Here is a 27,814-nt window from a genome sequence, read left to right on the forward strand (position 1 = left end):
TGAGAAGAGACCATTTTGTAGCAGAGGAAGCAGTGTCTCTCTGGAACCAACTCACAGCTTAATTTAAATTGAGCAGAACAGTTCCTTGACAGAAGCAGCTGGAAGCTGGGCAGGGAATTCCTTGGAGTTGGCCACACAGAGGGAATCCATGGCTGTGCCTTTGGCTGTGAGCACTCCCTGACTGGCTCGGGGACAAAACCAACCATGGACCTGCGGAACGTCCCCTACCGCTCCGACGTGCTCACCTGGGACCCAGATGACTTGGCAGAATATTTCAGGACGGTGAGTTTGGCCATGTTTTGTCCTCATCTGATGGAGGAGCAAACTGCTGTAACATTGGTTGGGCTAAATTCAGGTGTTTTATGACGGGCAAAGCTCGCTGCAGAACTAAAAGCAAAACCGCTGGTCAGTGGAAATGAATCTTGAAAGGGATTTTTAAATTGGCTGTAAGAGAAACTCATGGCTTATTTAGAGAAAATGAAACACATTGCTACAATGCTTGTTGGTGTGACATGCATTAACAGCTGTGGAAGGCACTAAGGTGTGAAGATTACAAGTTTTCTGTTTCATCTTCAATGGTTTTCAGAAGTGATATTTTTTTCCAAATTGCTCGGTGTAACAAATGAGCCTCTGGATATCTTTGTTAATCACATCGGGCTTAATATTGAAATAATGTGAAGTTTATTTTTTTCAAGGTCTCCTACAACACTGTGAGAGTCTTATCTGGGGAGCTGAGGCAAGTTTGATAGTAGAATTCAGAACTACTTAATACAGATGAACAGACCAGACCTAGAGTCTGTGTCTATGAAATCTCCAGAGAAGTGAAACTGCCAACCACTTAGAAGCCCCTAATTTTAGGGTGCAGGAGTTACTGGCACAGGAAAGTGAAACCAAAAACTGGAGATGGAACAGATGAGATCATTATCAATAGGTAACTTCAGACAAGAACGAAAAACATGACAACAATGCTGCAGGGGAAGTTGGACCACCATTTCCAAGAAATTAGGAAGGGGAAAACGGCTTTCTGAAAGATCTGATAATAATATTCTGAACCTAATGGATAAACTCCACGTTCTACCATAACTGAATGCACATTTTTCTGTAGTGTTTCCCTTCTAGTGATCAAGCTACTCTCCAGAATAGAGATAATGGCATTCTACTCTTGGGGAACTAAATCAGGGCAAAAGCTGTTTAAGTAATCTAAAAAATCTGGATAAGACAACAACGTCAGCCCAACACAGCCAGCTCTGGGCTGATCCTGTCACAAGTGACCAAATCTTGTCCCCAGATAAACTCAGAGAATGAATGAACCAGAACTAATGAAGAACCAAATTTTCAAATAATTTCAGATTTTTTTTATTGTTTAGAAAAAAAACAAAGGTGTTCATATTTGGGATATTCCAAGGTTTATTTTTAATAGCTTAGCAGCATTTTTTACCAATTACCAATCAGGATTGAGATTAGGTCTCAATCACAGTGACATATTGCTTCCTCCTGCATACAGAATTGTGCTGGTAACATCATGAAAGCACTCACATTATGAAAGAAATTATTTACAGGTTTACATCCAGTCTGCACAAAAGTTTTAATCTGTATCCTAATATATTTACCAGAATTAGGTCTGTCTCTTCCTATGAATAATTGAAAGTGGCTCCTGAAAATATCCTCTCTGCTCTTGGGCTGTTTCCAGGACCCTTTCTCAGTATTCCAAGTTACGATGTTACACCTTAAAATGAAAAAGTGGGAAGAGTTACAGGGGACATAAAGCTCCCTGTAAGAGTTTCTCTGCTTTAGGGGAGCTATCCCAGGTCATTTGTCTGCAGAACTTTCACTGACTAAAGCTTCAGACAGAGTAAGAGTCATTCTTTTGTCTCGAAGCCTCCAAAAGTCACTTTGTCTGCCTGCTCTCTGAGTTCCTTCTGATATGGGCCTGACCAACTTGAACAGAAAAATGCCAGATCCAAAATATAAATTGTGTTCTTACATTATGCTATTACTGGTCAAATAAAAAAAAAAAAAAAAAACCCAAAAAACCCAAAACAAACAAACAAACACCAAAAAACCAAACAAACAAACAAAACCCACCCACAAAAAACTACTTGGGACAGCTGTTGGAAATGTTTAAAGTCATGTCTTCCTTTGTGGTCAGCCTGTACATGAGCAACTTCTAAGGAGCATCCTTGTCCTAAATGCTACTGGAAAACATAATACTGTGGAAAAGCTTTACAAATATTATAGATAATTTACAGGATTAGTAAGGAGATTTCCCTGGGATCAGTCAGCTTTAGTTTTCCTAGATAATAGGGTTTTTGTTCTACTTCTGCAGCTGCTCATCCCAGTCACTATCACAATAACCCATTTTTTCAAATATTTCTTTGGGCCAGCCATTTGTAAATGTGAGAAATAACTTGTTCCTAAATGATGGAAACCTTTAAGTCCACTGAGGAATGTCTGTCATAAAAATCCATGTTTATGGGACAAAATGAGCCATAGAATATGAAGAGGTATCTTGAAAGCATCTACTCAAAGCCAGCCATATGTTTAAGTATCTTTATTGATTCTTATAATTAAGGGTGCAATAATCATCTTCTTCTCATTGGCAGCTAAAGTATAAGGACTGTGAGAAGGTTGTGAGGAAGCACAGCATAAATGGACAGAGGTTTTTGGTAAGTGCAGCTGTAAAATTCCTTCCTGTTAAATTCCAGACAAGTGATGCTTTTGGCTCCTCCTCATTTTGCACTGGCAGATGAAGAGCCACCTTCCAGGTGGTTGCTGAGGTATAAATATGGAAGGTAAATGCTTTTGTTAAAATCAGCCACACAACTTGCTTTAAATATGGAATGCTGGGAGCTCAAGCATGTTGCTCAATTTGGATATTTTTTAGTATTTTTTAGACTGACAGGGAACTTCTAAATTAAGAATATTGTCTTGAATTCATCTCTTCCTTTGAAGAAGTTAATGTTTTCAAATATTAACTACAGAAAACCCACATTTATCAATTACCCTCTCATACTAAAGAAGACAAAGCCCTGCTCAGAACAACTGGTCTTTCATGGAATAACTCCTCCATTCCTCTGTAGATAACATTAGATTTCTTCTGTAACAATACACAAAATCAATAAAATTTAAGAGCATCAAAACCAGTAAGCAAAGTCCCAGTGGCTTTAAATCAACATTGTCCAAGGCTTGGCCTAATTTTAGAAAAAGATGATAACTTCCACTGACAGAGCAGCTGCTTGCAGGTCTTAAATACACATCCATAAGGTGTGTGAGAGCTTTTAGTATTACTGCTTTTTACTTCTATTTTCAAATATTAGCCATTCTATTTCCCCAGATGTAGTAATTTTGGTCTTCTGTTTAATTAGTCGTAGTGGGGAGACCTCCACATACCTCTTCTGAAGTTTTGTATTTTTAATTTACTTGTCCTAATATTCAGTTTTTTGACATTTAATTGAGACAAAACATAAAAATTGTCAAGCCCCTGCTGTAGGAACAGGATTTGCCCCTTCCCTCTTGCTCAGGGTGCAGTCAGCATTAGTCAGAAGTGTCATGGGATTTATCCTCCCAGCCCCCAAGATCCTCCTCAGCTCAAGCAGTGAGGATCTGTGGCTGGAGTGGGAGTTCTGGCTCTGGAAGCATAATGACATTATGGTAGTTTGTGAGGTGCAAATAGTGCAATAACTGTGATTTCTAAGGGATTTTTGTGATTTTCTATTATTTCCAGAGTTTCTGTAATTAGCTCAGAGTGCAGCAGCTCTTCAGAGGCATCCCAACAGATTTGAAGGATTGTTTTCTACTGAGCAAGCCAAGCAGCTGCTCACCTCTGCTCACACTCCCTTTAAGCTTTTGAGTTACTTGGCAATTGAAAAATGAAAAAAAGGGAAAAGGTTCACCTTTAAACAGAACCAGAGAAGACATCCAGTAAAATATTCCAGAGGACAAAGCAATCTGGAAAAAATTGCTTCCCTGTATGAATGGTTTTTCTAAGAAACATCTTTTTACATTTTGTGAGTGACTGGAAACTGCCAAATTACATTTGCACTGAAGCAGCTGCTGAGTGTTTGCTGGGTTTGTAGCTGTTGTCAGATCTACATGATCAACCTGGCATAAAAGTGTTGCTCTAAAATTAATCAGAATAATATCCTAATTTCAGAGCCACCTTTCTGTGTATACTGGCTACCACAAGGAAAGTCCTGTTGGGATGGAATAGGAATAAAACCAAGGGACTCTATATAACTTATTCTAATAAAATTCTCTATTATTTAAAGCAGAAATGTGGCCCTTGTAAAAGAGTTTATACCTCTAATATTTGTGAGGTTTATCACTAGAATAGAACTCCTGAAGGAAGGTTAAAAAGCCTATAGAAAAATTCTATTCTTCAGAAAGTACTGCAGGACATTTCCATAACAGCAGTATATTTTTCCTGTGTTTCACTCCTCCCAGAGGCAAAATAGTGTGGAAAAACACAGATAGGATTTGTTCTGTTCTGAACATTGACAGGGACAGCTTTGTGAACCAATGTGTAATTAAAAACCTCTTATTGTTACCAGTACAAAAAGACAAAAAGAATCAGACTATCACTTCTGTTCCAAAGAGAATTCATGAAGCTTGTGATAAACTAAACAAAACACTAAACCAATGAAATCCAAAGTCTTCATAATGCCTGAATGTGTCCTAACTGTGGATTTGCACCTGCAAAGGTAGAGAAGGGATGACTGCAGGAGCATCAGGACAGGTTTCCAGCCAGCACATCTCAGTCAGGAGGAATCTCAGTCCAGTGGCTGAGAGGGAACAAAAATCCTCCCCCATCCCTGTTTCTAGAAAGGTTTTTTTAGGCTGCCAAGGTTGCTTTTAAGTCCAAGGGGTTTTCTAGCTATATGTCCCCTGGAATATGGGATTTTTCTGTAGTCTGTTACAGATAAGGTTCTTAGAACACAACTCCAGCCAGAGGTTCTGTATTTTAAAACCTACAGTTCTACCCTGAAATTTTGCAATCATGCACAATCTTGCCTAATTTCACTGTGTAGATATGGAGGAATTCAATATATCTGACTTCTAAAGTCAAGTAAATTCCACATTTTTGAATACATGTGTATGATTTACTTGGATAAGTCACAGGGTGTTCCATGGACAATTTTGTCACATATCCTGTCTTTCCTTTCCAGAACATGTCTGAAAATGATATTCAGAAATTTCCAAAGCTCAGAGTGCCGTAAGTAAAGTCAAGCTATTTTAATGTTAAAAATTATTTTAGCTGTTTGGCAGTGAAGTCTCATAGGAAATATGGGGCAAATGATTTGTGAGTGATTGGTTAGAGACTTGTTTATTGGAGTGTACGGAGAGAAAAAGAATATTCCAAAATAAAGGGAGTGTTGTCATGACTGCTCAAGCAAAATGATACAAAACAAGAAGATTGTCTGGGGGATGTTCAAAAGAACTCGTGCATAAACTCTTTGACTGACAGCAGCTACACAAATGTTAAACTTTTGTGCAAGTATCACCTTTGAAGTATGACTTAACTGTTCACTGCTTAACTGCTGACTTTAACTTAAAGGAAAAAAAAAGTCAGTTATGTCCACAACAGCTGAGGATTGGAAATTATTTTCATGTGCTTTTGCTTTAGGTGGGTGTTCAATAGAAATCAGTCTGGACCATGTGATTCAAGGTTCAATAGGTTTCTTCAGCAGCTGTGAATTAAGTCTTGAAAAAGTTTCCAATTCTTCTGAATAGCTTCCATAATTTCATAGAAGTTAGTTAATGAAGAACAATAATCCCATTAAGTCAATACTGAGTAAGAGAAATTGGCTTCTTCTAATATTTCATGGTGAAAAATGAAAGATTTAATTTTGGTATGAGTTGTCTGCTACATACTTAAGCTGGAGGCTAAGGCTAGAAGATTTCTAACCATGAGACACGTGGAGATCTCCACAGTCTTCCAAACAAAGGAGGGGAAAAAAAAGGGAATTCAAGCTGTTCCAGCATGGTTGTGTCTTTGTTGCTCATTTCCCAGTTCCAGACTCCCTCTCTTGGTTCATATCTTGATTTTACTACACAAGATACAGTTTGCTTTGCCTTTTCTGATGCCTCAGACCTGTGGGAGGTGTTTTGGGGAATACAAGAATACTGAAACAGTTTGTGCTCATGGGTGAGCTGAACCCAGCAGGACACCCTTGCTCTGACCAGATATGGCTGAATTTGAAAGCCTTGGATGTGACATATTTCTTAAAATCACATCTGTATTTTCACACAGTAAATATCCTGATAATAGGGGTTGGTGGTGTACAATATATAAGTAAGGAGGTCCAGATATTATTTTAAAAAGATGCTCTGATGTCTCAGAATTTCTGAACTCACTTTCAATTAGAAGAAACATTTAATGATATTGATGATAAACCTGATTGTCTGTGACAGACTCCTCTTACCATACTGTACAACTTGGAACTCTCTGATAATTTGTCCTGCTTTAACAGTCCTTTGGCAGAATTACCTCTTGTTCTCATTGTCTGAGCCTTTAGAGCTACTGGTGATTTCCTTTCAAATTTGTGAGAGAACAGTAGTCAGTGGATGGTTTAATAAACTCAGACATACCAGAGATATTAAAGCCATAGGTGAAATCTAACCATGTGGATCTGTTCCTTCCTCTTCATTGAATCTATTGGTACCTCAAAATTTGGTTTTCACACCCTAGAAAAAGAGAACAGCCTTTTTTAGACAGGTCTTTTGGGTTTCTCACTTGTTACACCCCAGCAGAAACTGAACAGCCTTTTCACTCAGATCTTTTGGATTTCTCAGTCAGAAGAGAATTTGAAATCAAGATCTTTAAAAGAAGAGTGAAGCTTAGTGCACAGCTTGAGGAAATGAATAAATAAGTAGATATTTCAATCTGAGGGAAAGCTCTGGAACTAAGGCTTCTATTCTCAGACTTTTTCATACTTACAAACAAGCAAAATATTCACTGGAAAATGGTGATTATACATGTAGAAAGGCCCTGCATGCAATGCTGCTGTTTAAAACAGGAATTTAGAGCTTTAACAGGGAAGAGAACTGGTTCTCACTAAGAACAACCAATCAACCAACCAAAAAAACCCACCACAACAATAAAACAAAAATCTGCTTAACCCCACAACAACCCTCCTGGATAGAATTAATGGGCAGAAGAATCTGCCATTTTTTAAACATTCATTTCTTTACTTCAGAATTTCCACATCCTCATTGAAACACAAAGTGCTGGCTGGTGACTTCTGCTAGAACACATTCACACTTTTCTTTTGTATCATAATGCAAACCTCAATTGGTTGTATCAAGAGTTCTTCTACAAGCTGAAAGAGGCATTAGCATATTAGAGTTATACTACCTGATACTTAAAATCAGTGCTAAAACCTGACTGCATTCTGCAAAAAGCTTAATATAAATAGCAGGTGTTACAGCATTGGCCAGTGATGAAATGAATAAAAGATAGATTAACAAGAGAGATTGTTCCTCAGTAAGTTTAGCAGGAATATTCTGACCTACATGGAGCCAGCACCTGGAATCACTCAAGGTGTGCAAAGCACAGCCTGCATCTACAGGCCTCCTGAGCTGGGTTTGTGGGCTGAACATTTATCTCTGAGCAAACCCACTGCTCAGGTTTTGAATATAACTGTGTCATTATCTGGGAATGATTCTGTGACTTTTCAAGAGTCAGAAGTAGGTCACAGTTGTCATTACAAGATGACATTACAGGTCATTTCCTGAATCTAATTATAAAACTCTACAACTTTCTGTTATTACTAATGAATTATTATTTTGAAAGTTAATCTCCAGCAGCCCAGTTACAGGTGCATGTCTTCATAAAACTTTTGGCTTCTTTATAAAAGCCCCAGATTTAAGCACTATTTTGAAAATTAAAATACTTTTAAAATCTCTCCACTGAAAGGGCTGAACCTGGAAAACTTTGTTAAAAAAGTTAATATTAATACCACTGTGTTTGGATACACCCCTGAATCCTCACAAATAACACACTGTGTCCTGAAAGAGATACACTGGTGAGACTGGGAAGAGATTTGGTGTATTTTACAAGGAGCAGACACTGACCATTGGTCCTAAGTGCTAAATGAAACTCAGACCTAATCATGAGGGTGTTATTAACATTTTGATAATAAATCTAATGAAGCAAGAGGCAAATTTACAGCTTAAGAGAAAACCAGAATTTTCCTACTGTTCATTAAAGCTACTGCCAGTCAAAAAAGGTCATGAAGCTTTATACTCGTGGAGAGCAAATTTGAGTCTTGCAAAATATTCTAAAGCACACTCAACAGAATGTGCCTTACTTAGTGTGGTCAAAATTCATAAACATAAAAAGCAAAGATTTCATTAAAAATAAAGCTGGTGGTTGGTTGACACCTGAATCATGGTATAAACACTGCAATTACTCTGTGATTCCTATTGTTTACTATCTTGAGAGAAAAGGGTTCCAATTCTCAGGATGCTGTTGATCCTCCTGGCTATTCCAGTGGCAGGTTCACAGCAAACCTGAGATTTTGTGGAAAAAGCCTTAAGGCATATCCCACAGCACTCCAAAGTGTATCCCATAGCACTGGCAGAAATTTCCAGCAGCAGGAAGCTCATCATTGCTCTCGTGGCATCTGCCAGCTCAGTGTGACACAGCCAGAGCCTGCAAACATGGCACAGTCTGAAAGTCCTTCTACTTTCAGAAGAGTAAAAGTGCAAACACAAAACTGGAGAAATGTGCACTTTCTCTGTTCAGAAGGCAAGCCTTGGGCAGATATCAGTGTGTGTGCACACATGCTCTCAGCTGGGTCTAAAGGTGGTTGCAAGGTTTGGAACATAACTGGTGTTCAGTCTGTTTTGAAGTCAATAAAACAGCTTTGCATCTGCCCAGCAGAGTCTTCTCAAAGTCCAAACCAAAGGCTTGGACCACCAGCCATGCTTTTGACAGGGCTCCATTTGCAACTGTGCAGCCTCCTGGCTCTAGAGGAACTTTATTCCACCTCTCTTACCCATCCCAAGCCCTTTGTCCCAGCACATGCAGAGTGGATTCTACTCATGCCAGCAGTGAAGTGAACAAAAGCCAGTTCTGGAGTCCTGGTTTGGGGGCTGGTCGTGTGTTTTTTTTTAAATTTCAACTTCCTGCCAGTTTTAAGTTTAGCAACTGGTGGAGGAGGTAAAAAGAGAATGAGAAGTCTGAGTAACATTTTCTGCAAGTGCTGTTGCCTTATCCTCTCCCATCATCCACTCCCACAGCTCAGAGAGCAGTGTGGTTTTGGTACTTCCTTCCTCACTTGGTGACAGGCTGCTCAGTGCACCAATCTTCCCTGAGAATGTTCCTTGTAAAGTGTGACCCACCTAAAATTTGCTTTCTTCTAATAAACCCTCTGAGGAATTGGTTTTGAAGCATTTCAAATGAACTAGAAGTAAAGATTAGACACTGTTCTATTATTAGATTAATAATTATTTTAGATTATTTTAAGCATTATCTTAATTTTTTGGCAGCAAGATAAGATGATCAACTTCTTCCTGTCAGTTTTTCCTAAAAACCAGTTGGTGTAAATCCTCATAGCAGGCAGCCCAGGTTTAGTCCAGAAAGCTTCCAAACACCCAGGGAAGTCTGAACTCTAAGAATTATTAGCTCCAAAGCCAGAGAACTTCATTTCACTTTTTTAGCTGAAAAAACCCCAAGATATTCTGGAAGATTCTCTGCCTCTTCCACAGCAGGGAATAAGCCACAGACAAATTCCATAACACACTTTCTGAGCAAAGCAGTGATGTGTGCAGGGCACTGCTCACCCCAGAACTTTTCCTGATGTCTCACATGGAATTTATTATTCACACAACAACTTCCTGATCCCCTGCAGCAAAAGGAAATGTCTGGGGCAGAACAGTGTTGGTTCCACGGGGAAGAAGAGCAAGGGCACTCCCATAACTTGGTGTTTCTTTGTCCAACGTGATTGGGCAATGGTGTCAGATTTAGACAGCTGTAATCCTTCAGAAATTGTTAACACTTGTGCATGTACTTATTTCAAAAAGGGCCAAGCATGATAATATTGGCTTCAAACCAGAAAACTGCAAAATGCTGCCTTAAATAAGAAAACCTAAACATTATTCTTTCTCTGTATTTCTTTTTTCATACTTGGATCCTTGAGTGCATATCCTTAACTTCAAACCACTCACCTTCATCCTTTTCAGGGAGCACTACCACTCTGATCCAAAATAACTTTATTGTGTTGGCTTGTTTTTCATATGAGATGTCTTGAAAACCTCTCTTCCTCCAGTCCTGGCTCGGAAGAGCAGTTAGGCATGAAAGATGCTCTAATTAGATTATTTGGAAAAAAAGTAGGGGATTGTTATTGCAGAGTAGCAGAAAAAGACATGAGAGGAGAAGAAAAACAAAAATAAGAAATAATGGCAATTCAGAATCAGATCATGGCCCATCCTAAGCTTTCTTTGAAACAAAATAATCATAGAGGCAAACTTCATTAGTAGCAGAGCAGAATTCTGGTCTCTCAGTAGAACTAACCCTGTGAATCTCAGTACTGACTGTCCTCCACTTGGAAAGATCTCTCCAGGCATCAAATTATAGGCTTTTGATGTTCCATGAATATTTCTGCCATGCCCTGAAAATGTATTAAAACACAGAATTAGATCAGCCTTTCTCTCTTCTCTGCTGGAGGGATTCTAGATGAGGGATGGCTGCAGAGGTAGGAAAAAAAAATGGAGAAGGGAATGTTCTCAGGGAACATTTGATCCCTGCTTTTGCAGCCATAAGCTCTGTTTTCCTGAAGTATTATTTCCTTTTTCCATGCAAAATCATACAAATGCCATGGCCACTATTTGAAGCAGTGTGATGTCTACAACACCCATAGATCCTAAGGCTTGCTGGGTTTAATGTTTATTTTTAATAAATCCATGATCCAACAACACGGGGTTTTGCCAAGGTAAAAACAGTCTAGTTTGTAGTTGGATATGTAATCATGAGTTACCAGATTAAATTTACCAAATACTGAGGGATAATGATGAACAAAATTATTTAGCTGCTTTGACAAATAATGGGTTTCAAGTTTTTTTAACTATTTTTGTTCTTCTTTCCAATAGAATTGTAAGTAAATTAAGCCAAGAAATAAACAAAAATGAAGGGAGGCTCTCTTTTCTTCCAAAATGGTGAGTAAGACAACTCAGCTTTCTGGTACAAAACTTTCAGATTGATCTTTTCTGGACTGGCTTTCATTTGATCAATAATGCCTGGATCAGAAGTGCAGCCTGCAAATTCCATAAAATAAAGCTCTGTTTCATTAATGTCATCTGATATCAAATATCAAATCCTGAGCCCATGAACACCCCAGATCCTTCTGCCATGTCCAGAACCAAGGAACATTTGCACATTTCATGCAGTTTTCCACCTGAGCACACAGCCTTTAAGAAGGCCAGGAAGCCTAGGCATATATTATTAATAAATCATCATTAATGCATTCCACAGGTCTATACATCATTATACTCTTTAATTCTTAATATTTGTCACTGAATATAATAATAGAAGAAGAGCAAAAATTGCAAGAACATTCTCTGAGAAAAGAACAATTCATGTCCCTACCCAGTGAAAACCAAGTCCAGTCTACATAATGTGGTTTTGCATCATCTGGTAACATGATTTTACAGCTTCCATTCACTAGAACCCAAAACTAGAATTAAAAACCATAAAAACCTTATTCAACCTTACATTTATGAACTTGACTTTGAAGTTTCTGTTTTCAGGATTGGTAAATGTATTTATTGAGTCCCCTTGCTTCAAACCACTTGACTTCTCTGACTTAATTCTTCTTGAAACAGTTTAGATTTTATTGAGATCCTCTATGTAAATATGAACTAGACTGCTTTTGGCATTTTGGGCAGAGTTAAACTCATCTATGTAAACTTCATTCTACTGTGACATTTAACTGTTGCCTTTATTTGCAATAGAAGCATCAAACATTTGACAGAAATAATTTATTTTTTTGTGCCTTTGTTGCAGGGCCCAAACACAAAAATCTTCAGACAACACAGGTAAGTGTATACTGGCAGACCTTAACAACAAAAAGTGTTTAAAAATATTAAATTAATACTTAAATTAATAACTGATGGGAGCAGGGTTAGGAACCAAAAATTCAAAATAATAAATGAAAATATGGGAGTATAAAGAAGTTTCAAAAAAGAAAAGCAGAGATGTAGGAGAGTAAGTAAGCAAAAATGATTTTAAAGTGAAAAGATGGTGAAGGAAGGCAAGAGCTGAGACTTTTACCTGAAAATCCTCAAAATGTCTTTCTTTAACCCAATAAATTGTATCAGTGCTTATATATTTCTGTTCCAACATCTCCACCCCTGCCCTTCCTCCTAGCAGCACTGCATTAGTGAGGGAAGCTGAAATTTAAAAAAACCAAACCCTTCTAAATAGTCTTAAACAAGGAGATAAGAAGTCTGGGCTCGTTCTGAAAACCAAAATTCTGTTTCAAATTCTGTAATTGAAATGGGAAGGGAGACAAACTCGAAATGCCAGCACCCAGATCATGGCACAGCAGGGCAGGTTTATCTCAAAAGTTTTGAATCAGGGTTTCAGTTTTTCACTTTATTGGAATCAGGATTTTGCTCAGTGCCCTCCGTGGCTGCCAGCCTGGCTCTGAGGGAGCAGCTCCTTCCTGCTGGGCTCTTTCTGTCAAGTTATTACATCTTTGACAAAGCTGTCCCTGCTCAGAAATGTGCGATTGTTCTGCTTTGTGTGAAAAACGAGGTTCACTTTCCTGGTAAATTTAAAAAGGTTTAATAAAAAAAGACAAATAGGAGATAAAGATAATAAAGCAAAAGGTTCTTACAGCTGGGTGCTTGACATTCAGCCAGGAGCACACAGTAACTCAGAAAACACTTAGTTGCATGTTGCATATTCATAGACCTTTATGCATTATTCAAAATCACACCCCTTAACCTATAAATCAATTTTTTTTTAAATTTTTTTTTCGTGGTGCCATCCTGTGCCTACTCCCTGATCAATAAATTCCTTCCCTGGAGTTCTGGTTATTTTCATCCAGATAGGATAACCCAAGAATGTGAAGAATTTCCTGATTATCTTTCTACCATTCTCTGAGTTAGTTACATGAACAAAAGCTTTTTACATCACTATGTTGTAGTCGAAGAAAAGCATATTTATCACACTACTAAGTTTTGTTAATAACAGAACTAAAAGAAACTATATTCATACAGCAAAGTTTTCCAGCATTATGCATATAGGATTCATTTTAATATTTGCAAAATGCCAATAATATAACGTGTATTTGTAACACCTGCACAGGGTACGCCCAGGATGACGGCGGCTGGTCCTCGTTTGTGAGTATTTGGGTTATAAAACCCCCTGGCTCAGGGGGGCTGTCTCTTCCTGCACTGGCTGCTTTTCCTGGGGGCAGGAAAAAGCAGGAGCAGCAATGATGGGAGTGGCTTCATACAAATTTCCTGGCTGAGAAAATTCTCCCCCAGGAATTCAGAATTACCTTCCAACCAGGTCTCCACAGAGCCACAGCTGAATTTTACATGTTTCAAGCTCTTAAAAGAAGTGTCTAGTAGATGCAAGGTTGCTGTGTTCTGCAATGGCAAATTCTTGCTGTTTTATTCTCTAGAGCCAATTTGTTGAACATTATTTTTTTAAAGCCACCTAGACTGCAGAAGTTCCTCCTGCCTTTGGCACAGGAAATGCCTTGAGAGTCAGCAGGTGAAACACACCCACCTGAGCTGCTGGTGCACAGCCTTGTTCCTGAAATCTCTGAGGCTGACCAGTGCTGATGGCTTTTCTCCAAAAATAAAAGGGAGAGGCGTTTTTAGAAGACACTTGTTGCTGAGTTCAGGGGAGATTTGCTGCTATTCTGGGAGCACAACAGATAAGGTAACCACCTACAGAGGGCCTGGGCTCTGTGCCAGGGCAGAGGACTCAGGAAATTCCAGCTGTGGTACCAATGACAAGTGCAGTGTTCTTCTCTCAAGCCTTGGCAGATGTGCAGTGACCATACTGACCCTGTGAGGTGCTGCAAACGAGGCTGGTTTGGCTCGGGAGGACACCAAGACCCAAATCATAGACCTCAGTTTTTATGAATAATTTTCAAAAGTTGGGTTGCATGCTGTAGAGGACGTTAGAAAGCAAGAGTTAATATCAGCAGCATCAGCTGCTGCTCCATCATGCTCTAGGAACACTGGCTTGTTTGCTGGTGCCTTGTCTGTTCCCTAAAAACCTTATCTTGTCCTTCCACTGCACTCACTGTCATCAAATGATATTTGTGTCCTTGCTGAAGCTCTTGAGTGCTCCATGCAGTAGTGGAATGTTGCCTCCTTTCCCTCTATTATTTCAACAGATTTTTTTTTTCCCTCAAACCGGCTGTAGAAATTTGGTATTTTCTAGAGTGAAAATTACCACAGTGAAAGGCCCCAGGAAACTGCTCTGAAGGGTTTAGTGTTCTCTTCCTGCACCCACTTTTTGTGCTCGTTTGCCAGGATGATGATGATGACTATGAAAGCCCTGATGAAGACCAGGAAAAGGAAGATGAGGCTGACTATGAATCACCAACAGAGGAGCCTGAGGAAGCAGAACACGACAGTGATGGCTACGAGCCACCTCCATCCAATAATGATGAAGCACATCACAATGTCATATTTCCTGCCAAGTCACTTCCAAGCAGCACAGATTATATAGGTAATTACTAAAAATTAACTGCTATTAATAATTTACAAATTAGATTTTCCCATGTTGTCAGCCACATTTTAGGTGGCTGATAATGGAATATAGAAGGTAACAGTGTAGTTCATGAGCAAGATTTAGTGACACAAACTCTGTGAACTTGTGACTTTTGAAGTTACACTTTCTACTTTGGACAAGCTCTGTTGGAGTAAAGATAAGTTTTGTGTGATGTGTGCATTATTTAGCCTTGATTTGGGCCTGTTGATACCCATGTACATGCTGCAGTAGCTTTAGCAGTGCAGCCTTGGACAGAGCAGGTTGTCACAACAATGGCAAAAAGATTCTAGTGGAACTTGGGAAAAGAACAATCAGCTGTTTGTTTTATGTCTGATTCCTCAGCAGCCTGGAGGTGTGGAGTGCATTCAGGCTGGCTGGTGTTCCACACACTGTGCTGCAGGGAATGAAATGAATCCTGTGGCCAAGAGCCTGGCAGGGGAGTCACCCCCAAGGGACAGACCAGCCTGGAACTCCCCACACAACACACTGATCCTAAAGCAACTGCCAGTCAAATCACAATGTCTTTGTGACTGATTAACTTCACTAGCCAGGTTCTTGTGAGGGCTCTTTGCCATAAAGATTGAGTGAGATTTAAATAACCAAACTCGGTTAGTTGTTTAGTTTGGAATTTCTGTTTTCTTTAGACAGACCTTCAACAACCAGATCACCACATCAGCCTCCACATCAGCCTCCAGTACCACCCCAGCGACCTGGCCCAGCCTCATTTGGGGGAAGAAGTGCTACTGTATGTTCCTTTCTTAAAATCTCACCTATTTCCTATCCCAGAACCTTCTTAGGAGTCCAAGTGTAGAGCCATTTTTATTTACCTAGTGTATGAAGAAGAAGCCATCAAAATACATTTGAACTGTGTTACAAGGTGGCCATTGTTCAAGGAACAATTAAATTTAATGGAAGAAAAAGATTTGATATATTTAATTATTTAATTAAATGTATTACTTTAGATTTTTCAACCATATTATTAATTAATATTAATTAATATTATATATAAAATATTTAATTATTTCATATTACTTCATTGATTCTTACACTGGAAATATACACCTGCTTGTGAATGCCTCTCCCACATAGATTTATATTTGTAAGAGATGCCTCTGTTATGAAAAAAAGGGTGTTTTTCCAAGCTATAGTTCCAGCAGTTGCCCAAATGGATTAGGACCACATAAAAGTGTAAGAGACTGTATAATCAGAACACTGATGACCAAGGTTTGATTCCTTTCTTTCTCCTGCTGTGGATACTTCAGAACTGAAAGCTCTTGTGCTGCTGACAGCTGGCACTGTAGGTTCAGTGCTTGCCAGAACAGATGTTCTAAACCCACCAATGCACACACAAGTAAAGGTTTAGGAAGTGAGGAGGGACTTTTGGTGGATGCAGTGTCACAGAGATACAACAGCATTGTTGAAGCTCCTGTTCCTTTCCTTTGACATTCCACCCCCCTTCCTGAGGAGACATCCCACTGGAGTGCTGGGAGACACAGCAGATGGAGGCAATTCTGCATCCTCCAAACCCCAAAGAGTGCAGCCATGCCTCAGGAGGGTGCCTGGCTCCTGTCCTCCCTGCAGTGAGCAGAGACCTGCTCCTTGTGCTGGACTGGCAGATGGGCATGGTGGGGTTAACACAACAGAACGGTGAGGACACTTTTTAACCATTTGTTAAACACTTGTTTTAGCTGCCAGCCTTCCCTCCTTCACCGAGCAACGACTTGAGCAGAGACAGAAACATGAAGCCTTTGAAACGTGAGTACAGCTGGTGCTCTCTTTGTCAGGCTTTTCCCACAGACTGCAGCTCTTCTCTCTTCTGACTCTTCCTCAGTTCGACTCTCTTCTACCACTCACACAGGAGTCTGAATTGTTATTTTAAGAAGTAACACCAGGTCTAATCTACACAAAATAAAGATATATTGACCTATGGTGCAGATCAAGCAAATGTTCTCACACATTTGTTGTGTTTAGCCCCAGCTCCTTCTATAGACAGAAGCACAAAACCCTCTCTGGATCGCCTTGCTCCCCCATATGAAAGAGAAAGCCCAGGATCAGGTCAGTATTTGCCTACATTAATATCACTGGGGTTGCTTTATTTACTGAAAATCATCAGTTTGTATATAATTAATGCAAGAGAACAAGGCTCAACCAAATGTAAACAAAATAATCTGTTTATGAATAAATTATGTGAGCAGAACTTGCAAAGTGGGAGAGAAATTTCCTCTAGAGAACAGCAGCCCTGGGTTAGACAGGTGAACAGAAAGACATCCTGAGAACCTGTGCAATAAAGGTTTGATGTAAACCTAAGTGACTGAACAAGGAAATATGCAGTAGGTTAAAGGAGGAAATCACCTTTGCATACAGAAGTAATGAAACTCTGCATGCACTGCTGTAGGTAATGTGGCAACAGACTTAAAAGAAGGCTGAGAACTAATAAGACCCAGAAAAAAATGGCATTTCCTTCAGAGCTGAAAACCACATTATAGAAAGCATCTCCAGATATGACTCTACAATTTTATTTATTATCTAAACTCATATCTGTTATATAATGACAAAAAAGTATCCAGTAGTTCAAAGCTGAACCTTAGATAATGTGATTGTGACAAATACCATGTTGAAAAGGTTTAAATTTCCCTTTCATAAGAGAGATTGCAATTTCACTTGCAAAGCCAAAATATTTTTCTGGCTTACATTTCAGGATATGAGTTCTTCAACCTGCAAGAGTAACTTTCAATTTTATTCAAAACTCATTTATTTCATAGGAAGTTTAATTAATTAACTTCCATTTTTTTCTAAATGTAAGCTTTTGCTGTTTTCAGGGAAGAAGCCAGGCATTCCTGAAAAGGTAAATTTTTTTTTGTGATTATTGACAGTTTTTGCCTTTTTTGATAAACTTACACATTCTCTTAACAATTCCTTGTTGTTTTACAGCCTCTGGTTTCACAACTAAGGTAAGAGTTTGTCCTCTGCAAATGATCCTCTCATTGCCAGTATTCTCCAGTTTTTCCTTAATAAGCAACTTTTTGCCTTTATTTCATCTCATTCCTGCTTTAGATCCCTGGGAGAACAGTTAGCAATGATGCCAAAACCTCCTGTCCCACCAAGTGACAGATATGAAAGAGGCAATCCACCTCCTCTAAGGAAACAAAGCCCTGGGAAGTAAGTGCTCATTTAATTGAAATTCAATAAAGAGGAAATGAAATTTCACAAAAATATGGACAAGCATATAGGTATGCTTGCTGTAAATCAGGCAATGATGGTCAGATTTACTGGCACTGCATGACAGCAGGGTCTGTGCCTATCAAAGTTTTGGGTTATTAATATGCACAGGATGTGCTTGAAGCTGCAGAAAGGTGTGAATGCAGAAAAACTCTCTCCAGTCACATCTGAATGAGCCATTACATGGGGCATGACTCACTTCCAGGTCATACAAAGATATATATGATCCATGTGTTCTGCACCAGAGCAAGTTCTTGCCCCAGGGAACATTTTTACATGAGTTCTATTGCTGTTGTTTTAGAGTGTTAGAAAATGAAAGCTTTACTTTCCTCCCATTGATTTTATTAGCTTGCAAAACTCCTTCTTAACAGCCAGCAGCATTTTCCAGCAGAACTGGATCATTCCCCAGCTTTTTCTAGACAACCTGGGGGCTGAACACTGGCTGAATGTAAAACAAGAGAAGAAATAATTGAGATCTGCTAATCAGCCAGGATAATTTATCAGAGAAACAAAGCCTGATATCCTTATGATGTGCTCCAGCAGTGTTGTCAAATATTACAAATGAGTTCAGGACTTGAAGACTAATGTATCATCACTGTATAAACTTGTTTTAAGCTCTAATCATGTAGTCAATTCATCAGATATTTCCCTTATTGATAAAATCAAGATGGGCTAAGGACTACAATAATGCCTTAGATTATGGCTGAAAATTAGAATCTTAGATGTTTTTATGAGGAAAAAGTGTTTCTGCATCCACTGGTCTCTAAAACTTACTTCATGTTCTGGTTGAAAATATGGCCTAATGCACACAAAGTGAATGAGTATTATTCCACCTGTGATGAGTGTCTTGATTTCATTTCAGGCAGACTTGGCCACCACACAAGAAAAATGAAGTAAGTACAGTCTCAAAACACATATTTAAAAGTATAGGGGTTACAGTAAAATTAAGTACAGTATAAACTGATAATGCTGGGAAAGGTAAATTTGTTTCTTGTATAAATTATAAGGAATACTCATGAATCTTTCACAGCACATGGGGTGTTTTTAAACAGTTCTTCTGTGTCAAGCTCAGTTCTCAGTTCCCTGAGAACTTTGTCTTGGATAACAGGAAGAGTAAGGCCAGAATTTCTTCTATGACACGGGAGAAGTGGTTTTGATTAAAGGAGAGCTGGGCTTCTGGGGATTTTTTCCAGCTTAAGCTGACCTAAAAATTTCACTTTCAGAAAACTCTGAGAGTCTACACTTACTTGAAGGAGTAAGGAAAAGTTTACATCTGCTGAGGGTTTATGACTCTTTTAGGTTAAAATGTGTTATGGGACATCCATCACAAATCTTGTTTGTAAATAATAACTGTGCTTTAATGTGAAAACTTTGAAAATTATTTGGTGTTGATGAAGACAAAACACCCAATATTTTAGAGAGAAGTGACAGTGTAGGTATAAGGAGTCTTTGTATACTCAAAACTCACCAATGTCCAGATTTTGTTTTGTAAAACATTCCTAAAAACTATGCTATAATATGTTGCTAATTTTTTTTTTTTTTTTTTTTTCTTTTTTGCTCCCAGGAAGAAGAAGACAGTAAGTATTTCTACAGTGGTTTTTCAAACTTGAAATCTTTCTTTGTCATAGTTCTAAAGAAGAAAAAAGTAAAAAGGAAATTATTTCAGAGTTGTTTCCTCAGGGCCATTTCTAAAGTCAGGTGGTACCTTGATAGGCTGTAGAATTTTTATAAAGTGCCTCATGCAGATGTATATATCAAAGCCAGAAACCCCAGGAAATCAATAGCTAATAGCTTCCTTCAGTCAGCCAGTTACCAGCCAGCAGGATTTCTTATTTTGAAGTACAATACATTAGAGTGATTTGTGTTCTGCACACAGCATCAAACAGCTGGAAACAGAAACTTGTGTCTCCTAGTCCTCATCAAACCCTGCTGGCACCAGGCTCTGTGCAATGTTAGTCACTTTTATGAACAGAAGCAGAACTTCTTCCATGTACCAGCAGTGTTTATAAATTACTGCAGAATGCTGATTTCTGAAATTAAGTTGGTAAAGTGACTCCAGAACAGAAGCAGGACATTTGGCCAAGCCTCTATGAATTATCACTGCCCCTAAGCCTCCATAAAGAATAAGGTTATTTAAGCTGTGCACAGCACAGCCAACCTCTTCCAGTCTTACTGCTAGTTCAGGTCTGAGGAGACTGCAGAAAGAAAATGTTTTATTTCATGCTGGGAGAAATCTCAGAATGATGTTCAAAAAGGTGATATCAAATCTGCTACTTAGAAGCAATGTGACAGAAAACAGGTACCACCTTCAGCTCTGCTGCAGTTAAGGTACCTGAATTGTGGTTTATCCAAAACAGAAGTTAGAAAATATAAATGTTGCTAAAGTTCCAGTTTATTTTTGATTTTAATACCTACTTTTAAGTTCTCAGCTGATCATATGAGTTTCTAATCTGTAACTAACACACCAAGGACTGTTTATTGCATTGTGTTTATCTAATTAAACAGCAGTAAGGTGACAGAATTTCTTCCTTCTACTTCATTTAAGAATACTCATGTAGGATTTAAGTTGCTTTCTCTTTCTCTCCACAGCTGCCCTCCAAAGACCAGTGCCACAGCTGTCTTTGCCCCCATACAGCTCCAATGCATTCCCACCCAAATCTGTCAAGCCTCCACCTAAGCCAGTTTTCAACAGCATTCCTGCTGCAGAAAGGTTTGTTTCACCATTATTGGTCATTCCTTTTGTATCTCAATTTCTTGGTATTTCATTGCTGAGACTGTGCCCTTGCCTCTACAAAATGCTGGTTAGTGCTGTTGCTACTATCCAGGAGAATCCTTTGTAGAATTGAAGCTCTGTATCAGTGGAGCAGAGAGTGCACATCAGGCAACCATGAAAAAAACATGAATCTCTGTTTTATGGCAAGGAAGCTACCTAAAATAGAGGCTAGACAAACTTAAGGGAATAAAAGCAGGTATTTATTTATTGAAGGTCTTCAAAAGGTGCACCTTGGGCAGTCAAAAGCCTCTGAGGGGCTACACCCCAGATGGACAATGGTAATGGATTTTTCAGACAGTTAAAAGTTTGTGTGTACATATCAGGGGTTAATCCTCTTACAGTTTCAGGTAATGAAGTCATTTACTCCAAGTTTGCTCTGCCCCAATTCACTATTTACATCTCTCAGGGCCTGGGACAGTGAGGTGTCCTTCAGGCCTAGAGAGGAATTGTTTTGTGTGAATGAAATGGGAGAACAGGAGCTGACAGGCTGTGGAGTTTTAGAGTTATGCAGTAAAGCAGTGCAGAGTCTGAAATCCTGAGGCATCAGGATCCTACATGGTACAAGGTTTCCATGCTTGAGACACTCTCCCATTGCTTGAAGGATCCATAAGAATGTCCTTTTGGGAAGGGATCACCTCCTACAAAACCAGGCAGGAGTCAGGACAAAGGGCACACTCTAGGAGCTTAAGTGGTAGAGCTGCAACTCCTCACACTTCAAAACTTAAAAACCCCACAAGCCCAGTTGTCTGGAGTTGAATCTGAAAGAATTTTACGTCCCTTTTACTAAATTTTACTCTGATGGTTGATAATTCCTATTTAAAATTGTGAAACTTGCTGCAATTTTTTTCCCAGCTTCAACTTTCAAATATTTGGTTGTTATGCCTTCATGTGCTAGACAGAAGAGCCCCTAACTAAATTTTGATTTCTGATGTACTGTGTAACAGACTTTGATGACTTACAGTGGGCTCCTTGAGTCCATGTCTGATGCACATTTTCTAATCTCTGTATTTTTTTAATGGCTCTTTGATGAATTCCTCACATTTACCATCATCCTCTGAAACTGCTGACAGCCAAGCAAAACAAATATTGCAGTAGCAATTGCAAGGTCATATGCAAATTGGACTATTCCTATGATGAACACTTCTGCTTATATTCAAAGAGCATTGCCAAATTTTGCTGTAGCAGAGGCCCCTGGTTTGACTGATTCTCTCCCATAAATCAAGTCATGATAGGGTGTTTTTGTTGTGCAAACAAAATTAGCATATTTATTTCAGAGCCTTTTCAACAGCTCATTTAAGCAGAAGAGAAATATGCACAGAAAAGGAAAGGAGTGCAGCCCACTTGTTCTCAATTCGGCAAAGAAACAAAAAATAATAGCAAAAATTGAAGAGTGGGACTCTGTTTTGAGCAGTTTTGGATGTGGGTTGAGGCTGGCAGAGATCTCTGGATGTCTCCTGGTCCCAGCTCCTACTCAGCAAGGTCACCTTGAACAGGCTGCCTTGAACATCCAGATGGCATTTGAATGTCTCCAAGGAAAGAGAGAGACTCCACAACATTCCTGGAAACCTGCTCCAGTGCTTCGTTGCCCTCACATTAAAAAATGTTTCCTGATGTTCAGAGGGAACCTCTGGTGTTGTCACTGAGCACCAGTGGCTCTCCCTTCAGATATTTATGTGCTTTAAAAGATTTCTCCTGAGGCTTCTCAGCTCCCAGCTCGCTCAGCCTTCCCTCCCGTGGGAGATCCCCTGTCCCTGATGCTGCTGGCTCTTCTCAGCTTGCAACAGAAATGTGAAGCTGCATTTTTAGCTATAATGTTACAGAAGCCAGAAGAAAATAACTCTGTAAGTGGAACCCTGCTGCTAGAAAGGTCTGGTGAGCAGCTCCTGCTCTGGAAGAAGGACAGAGTAATTCCCTGTGGAAGCTGCACAGGCTGAAGGACTTTCCTGCATTGATCCTGGTACAGAAGTCTTGGTGGCCTCTACTGATTATCTTATTCAGATACTGAGCTCCAGGTAAACTTAAAGGTGGATCCACTTACACAAAAAGAAGGAAAGAAGAAGAAAAAGAAGAAAAGAGAAGGCTCTCCTCATCCTGCACTGGTCTCAAGGGACTCTCACATTCTGTAAAACAGGCACACAGTCAATCAGGTGATGAGAGCAGAGAAATGTTGTAAAGAAATGTTGTATTTATACTGACTGCTCTATTTTATTTTTATTTTTTCAAACAGTGCTAGAAACCTGTCTTCAGCTGGCTCTCTGAAACCACCACGTTTCCATCCAGGTTTGTATCTTGCATCCTTACCTTTTCTTTTATTTTTTCTTTTTTAAGTAAATGAAAGTTGAAAGGTAGTTTCAGTGCAGTCAATATAATATATCTTTTTTCTATGGATATTTCTACTTGGACTGTGAACAGAAAGCTGTCAAGTTCCTGAAAGGAATCTTGTGTACCTTAGTCTGAATCAAACATTTTTGGCTTTTTTTCCCCCATGATGTTTGGGCTTCCTGCCTAATTAAACCAGTGTCAGAATTTCATATAACCATCCTTTTCTGTATAGTACTGAGAGCTGAGCTATGCAAATCATTGTGGTATACACTCCAAAAAGGTCAGAAAATGCTTTTCATGTGAAATATGCTCCATATTTATCTTTTGAGAAAAAAATAATAAAGAAAACTTACACATCAGTTGCTTTACAAGTAATTTTTTTGCTCATGGTAACAGCTGTCAGTGTCCTACAGTGACATTTTTTACTTTCTAATTGCTGAGAAGGTAAGGATTGCAAAGAGACCATCTTACTTCTGTCTCTAAAGAAATCAAGATTCTCTCAAGTGAGTAATTGTGGTACAGAAAATTATAAAATTCCACCTCTATTTCAAGTTCATCTGTTCTTATGGAAATTTGAACCACAAAAGCTCAGTTAAAGTCCCTGTGCACCAAGGATGGAATTGTGTAAAGAGCCTGGTTCTCACAGAGAAGCCTAAATCTGATTTCAAATAATTTCTAGATGTCTCAGTACCTGGGTGATACAAATACTTCATGCTTCATAAAATAAAGATTCTGCACCCTGGGTGCACAGATGAAATAGTTTTCCTGGTTTTAACATTGTTTTTGTACTTCTGTATCTCTGAAGGCAGCAACAGCAGATCTCCTTCAAGAGGCCCAGCTGACATGAGACCTCCACTGCCCATTCCTAGCAGACAGACTGTTCACCAGACTAACATGCAGGAAGATGAGGTACAAAACATGAACCAGATCTGTAAAGACAACAAGTTTCCTGGTTTTAGAGAGAACATCTTTCAAAGTTGTTTTTCTAGTCAGTAGTCACTGTCAGGACACTACTGAGTACTTTCAGTTCCCTTTTCTGTGTCAAACTGTAGTGCTTTATTTTGTCATCATCACAAAAAACAACAATAGCTGAACCCCAGCAGAACAAAATAAAAAAAGTACTTGTTTGCTGGGTTGCTTATTTCGCACAACCTCTTTCAGGCAGCATCAGATTTTCAGTTTTCCTTCCACAAAACTTTGATGAATTAAGGACTCATTCTTTTAAGTGCATTTTTGCTTCACATTTCCTTAAATAAGTTTAAAGCAAAGTACTCATGGTGATAACACTGCTGGGCAACCACAAATAGTGCATTCACAGGAAGTCTGCATTATTGTCTCAGATGATAGTTAAAAAACAGACAAACGAAGGCAAAGGATTTCTTTGTGCCTAGTGTCCAGGTAGACAAAAGAGAACATGCCACTTACAATCTTTTACTGAAAGTATTTGAAAACATCTGTTTTTAGCTTACCTGCAGGGGCATTATAGCTAGATCTGTAATATTTTCAAATTTATCAAAGTGAGCAGGTAATTTAAAACAGCTTAGCAGCATTTTCCATTCCATAACAAACAGCAGTGTGATCCATGACGCCCATACCCCAGAGATTCTGCACACAGACACACACATCCCTCTCAGTGAGATTCCTCTCTCTCTTTGCATGTGTCCATCCCCTGGCAGCTGACTCTGTCCTTGTCCTGTCCCCAGCCCCAGGGCTCTCTGAAGGAGGAGTGGTACGTGGCTTTCCTCAGCCGGCCCGAGGCAGAGGCAGCGCTGCGCAGGATAAACAAGGTACCTGCAAAGGGCTGGGCATCCCACCCCCTCCTAGGCCACAGACAGCAGCAAAATGAACCACAGCTTCAAACAAGGCTTATTTGTACATGTGGAAAGATATTAAAGTCATAAATAGGATTATTGCTGTGGGAGCTGTGGTTACCCTGTGCTGCCCCACAGCACTTGCCATGAGCTGAAGATGGCATGTGCACTGCTCCAGGGACAGTACCAAAGTCCAGCTTATGAGGTCCCATTCAGTGCCTTTAAGAAAGTGATTTCAGTGGAAGACTTGCCAAAACAGATCTGAAATAAAGGAAACCAGAGGGAGTGGTACAGTATCACTGCCTTTACCTAAATTACACTGGCAGGGTCATTATTTTAAGCTGTCTATAAATACATCACATAGGAAACTTGATTGGCACTTAGCAGAAATGAACTTCTCTTCTGGTTAAAGTGATGTGAGGCTTGGTGTTTGATATTTTACTTCCTCCTTTTATGGAATCTCTCCCTCATACAACACCATTCGTACCTTCCTTTAGAATCTGCTTTTGTAACAGAACATTTGAAGTAGCAAACTGAAAGACAACACATTTGTCAAAAGACCTAAATGCTTTACCAGTGCAGTTTCTCTTATCAAAAAGGAACAAGATTTCAGAAAGAAAAAACACTTGAAAGCACAAGCGCTCTAGTGAAAGTTGTTACACTGATCAAACCCAGAAGTGTCTCTTATTTGTCATCTTTCATTTTTCATGTTTCAGGATGGAACATTCCTGGTGAGAGACAGCTCACGAAAAACTGTTACTCACCCATATGTACTGATGGTGCTGTACAGAGATAAAGTGTACAACATCCAGATCCGCTACCAGGAGCAGGACCACTTATACCTGTTAGGAACCAGCTTAAAAGGAAAAGAGGTACATCTGCTTTTCACACTACTTCTTTTCATTTTAAGGCATCTCCTGCCTCATTACTCCGTGTCAGGTGACTGTTCTCCTGGGGTGGAATTCTGCTTATTGTCTTAGAGTTATTCATGGGAGAATATGGGTATTGCTGGAAGTAGAATCAGGTTATGCTGTTTGCACTCAGGGAATGAAGGGGTAACCTTAGAACACAGCCATTGGAAATCCATGTGCCTGGTTAGGGAATGTTTGTTTACCACTGAGATACCAGATAAGGGACATGCAGAGCTGAGAGCTGATCCATACCTGCCAAGTTACAGCTTTGCTCCCAGACTGGTGGCTCAGCCCCAGCCTGCAGGACTGTGTGGATTTGCTGGCACCAGACAGACTGATCAGCACAGTTCTGATTGGGACAGAACCCCTGAACTCATCAGCCACCTCTGAACTCTCAAGTACAGTCATCACATCCAGCACAGTGACAACAGCATGTATTAAACAGAGCAAGACTATATAAATTAACTGTACAACATTGTACACAGAGTTTCTGAGGTACAGATCATGGCAGGAATGAGAACAGTTGATCTGGACCTTATATATATTTTTATAATATTGATAAATATTTAAAATTTAAAAAAAATATTTTGCTTCTATTGGTTACTAATAATTCTGATATTTTGGGCTTAGCCTTCTCATTTTTTCCATCCCACAGGAATTTTCTTCTGTAGCAGATATCATTGACCACTTCCAAAGAACACCCCTTCTTCTGATTGATGGAAAAGACAGAGGCTCAAGAAACCAGTGCATGTTAAAATATGCTGCAGGACATTTTTAAATGAAACTTTAGAGAAGATTACATATGGTACTGAAGCCTACTGAAGTTCATAAACTTCAAGATATTTCCCTTTTCAGCAAACTAAAATCATGAAGTCATTAAAATTCACAGTTTCAAAGAAAAAGTACTATGTTATTTTTAAATTATGCCTTAAATACAGTACTCTATGAATATATTTTTCCTACAAAGTGTTTATTACTTTCCTTAATCATACAGCACATGAGAATTTTTATCTTCCAAGAGATGTACATTCTCTTGAAATTATTTCCCCACCAAATCTGATAAACCATAAATAAATATCAGTACAAATCTCTGCTTTCATAAGGGCTCTTTTTTTGGATCAGAATTGCAGCAGCAATTTTGTTGTTTGAAGTGATACAGAGTAGACCCAAACACTGTCAAAGCTGAGGAGTAGACAAAATAAAAGCCAGTTTTTACCTCAATAAGTCTAACTCTACTTGCTTCTATAAAAATATCAACTCAGCTCTGAAAGACACACAGGTTTCAGTGGCACCAAAACCCCTCAGCCCTGGAAATGCAGGTGCCTGTCAGGATCTGTGTCTGGGTTATTCAGCTGTGAAACTGTCCCCACTTTTCCAGGAAAACACCAACCCACACACAGCACATCCTCTGTGCCACAGCACTGGGGATCCCATGCCTCAGCCCCCAACTGGAATTTTGTATTTCCTAGAATTCTCTAATCTCACTCAGAAAGAAGATTTTCTCCACACAGATCTCTCTTCAGCTGTGTCTTTCTGACCAAATGAAGCAACTGCATTTTTATAGGGAGCACATCAATAAAATTATCATCACCTTGAAGTGATCTTTAAGTGGCAGAACACCCCCCAAATCTCTTGGAAGGCACCCACAGTCAGGCCAAACTTACTTCCTCTTGCACAACTGCTTTCTGTTTTAACTGTATTTTTAAAGAAAAAAAGGGACAGTCACAGTTCAAAAATACAAGTTGCAGCTGAGGAACATTGAAGAGTTTTCCCTCACCTTTGTAAACTGGGATTTATCCAATCCTTTGCTTTGGGTTTCAGTTTTCTTTGTGTTCTGACAAGACCTTGGTTTGATAATTATGACTTTGTCACACTTTTACTCCTTTAAAGCCATTGTGTCTTTATCAGTTAAAGCACTGGAACCAAAATTCAAGGTAGAAAATACCTTCCACACAATCTGTAAAGCTTCCCAGGTAAAATAATCAGATTTAAGAAACAGTTTTACTTACAGAGATATGTTTTGTAAATGTTCCTTTCT

General features: G+C 39.2%; 1 protein-coding gene across 1 annotated transcript; it reads left to right on the forward strand.

The window, feature by feature from the left end:
* LCP2 (lymphocyte cytosolic protein 2) lies at positions 1–27,790 on the forward strand. The gene is made up of 21 exons (XM_056502221.1): positions 1–282; positions 2,604–2,666; positions 5,166–5,212; positions 11,092–11,157; positions 12,005–12,036; positions 13,313–13,347; positions 14,500–14,698; positions 15,385–15,485; positions 16,429–16,495; positions 16,712–16,795; positions 17,560–17,585; positions 17,672–17,691; positions 17,795–17,899; positions 18,822–18,852; positions 19,524–19,536; positions 20,549–20,669; positions 22,960–23,012; positions 23,860–23,963; positions 24,758–24,841; positions 25,582–25,737; positions 26,432–27,790. The coding sequence occupies exons 1-21, from the start codon at positions 205–207 to the stop codon at positions 26,552–26,554; spliced, it is 1,608 nt and encodes a 535-aa protein (XP_056358196.1). The 5' UTR covers positions 1–204; the 3' UTR covers positions 26,555–27,790.
* Positions 27,791–27,814: the final 24 nt, after the last annotated feature.

The sequence above is a fragment of the Oenanthe melanoleuca genome, chromosome 13 (assembly GCF_029582105.1).
Source record: "Oenanthe melanoleuca isolate GR-GAL-2019-014 chromosome 13, OMel1.0, whole genome shotgun sequence".
Taxonomy (NCBI): domain Eukaryota; kingdom Metazoa; phylum Chordata; class Aves; order Passeriformes; family Muscicapidae; genus Oenanthe; species Oenanthe melanoleuca.

Excerpts from the sequence above, each read along its gene's own strand:
- LCP2 (XM_056502221.1), top strand. The coding sequence starts at position 205 with ATGGACCTGCGGAACGTCCCCTACCGCTCCGACGTGCTCACCTGGGAC. Across the intron at positions 13,348-14,499 it reads ACGGCGGCTGGTCCTCGTTT|GATGATGATGATGACTATGA; the intron begins GTGAGTATTTGG and ends CTCGTTTGCCAG. Across the intron at positions 24,842-25,581 it reads CGCTGCGCAGGATAAACAAG|GATGGAACATTCCTGGTGAG; the intron begins GTACCTGCAAAG and ends TTCATGTTTCAG.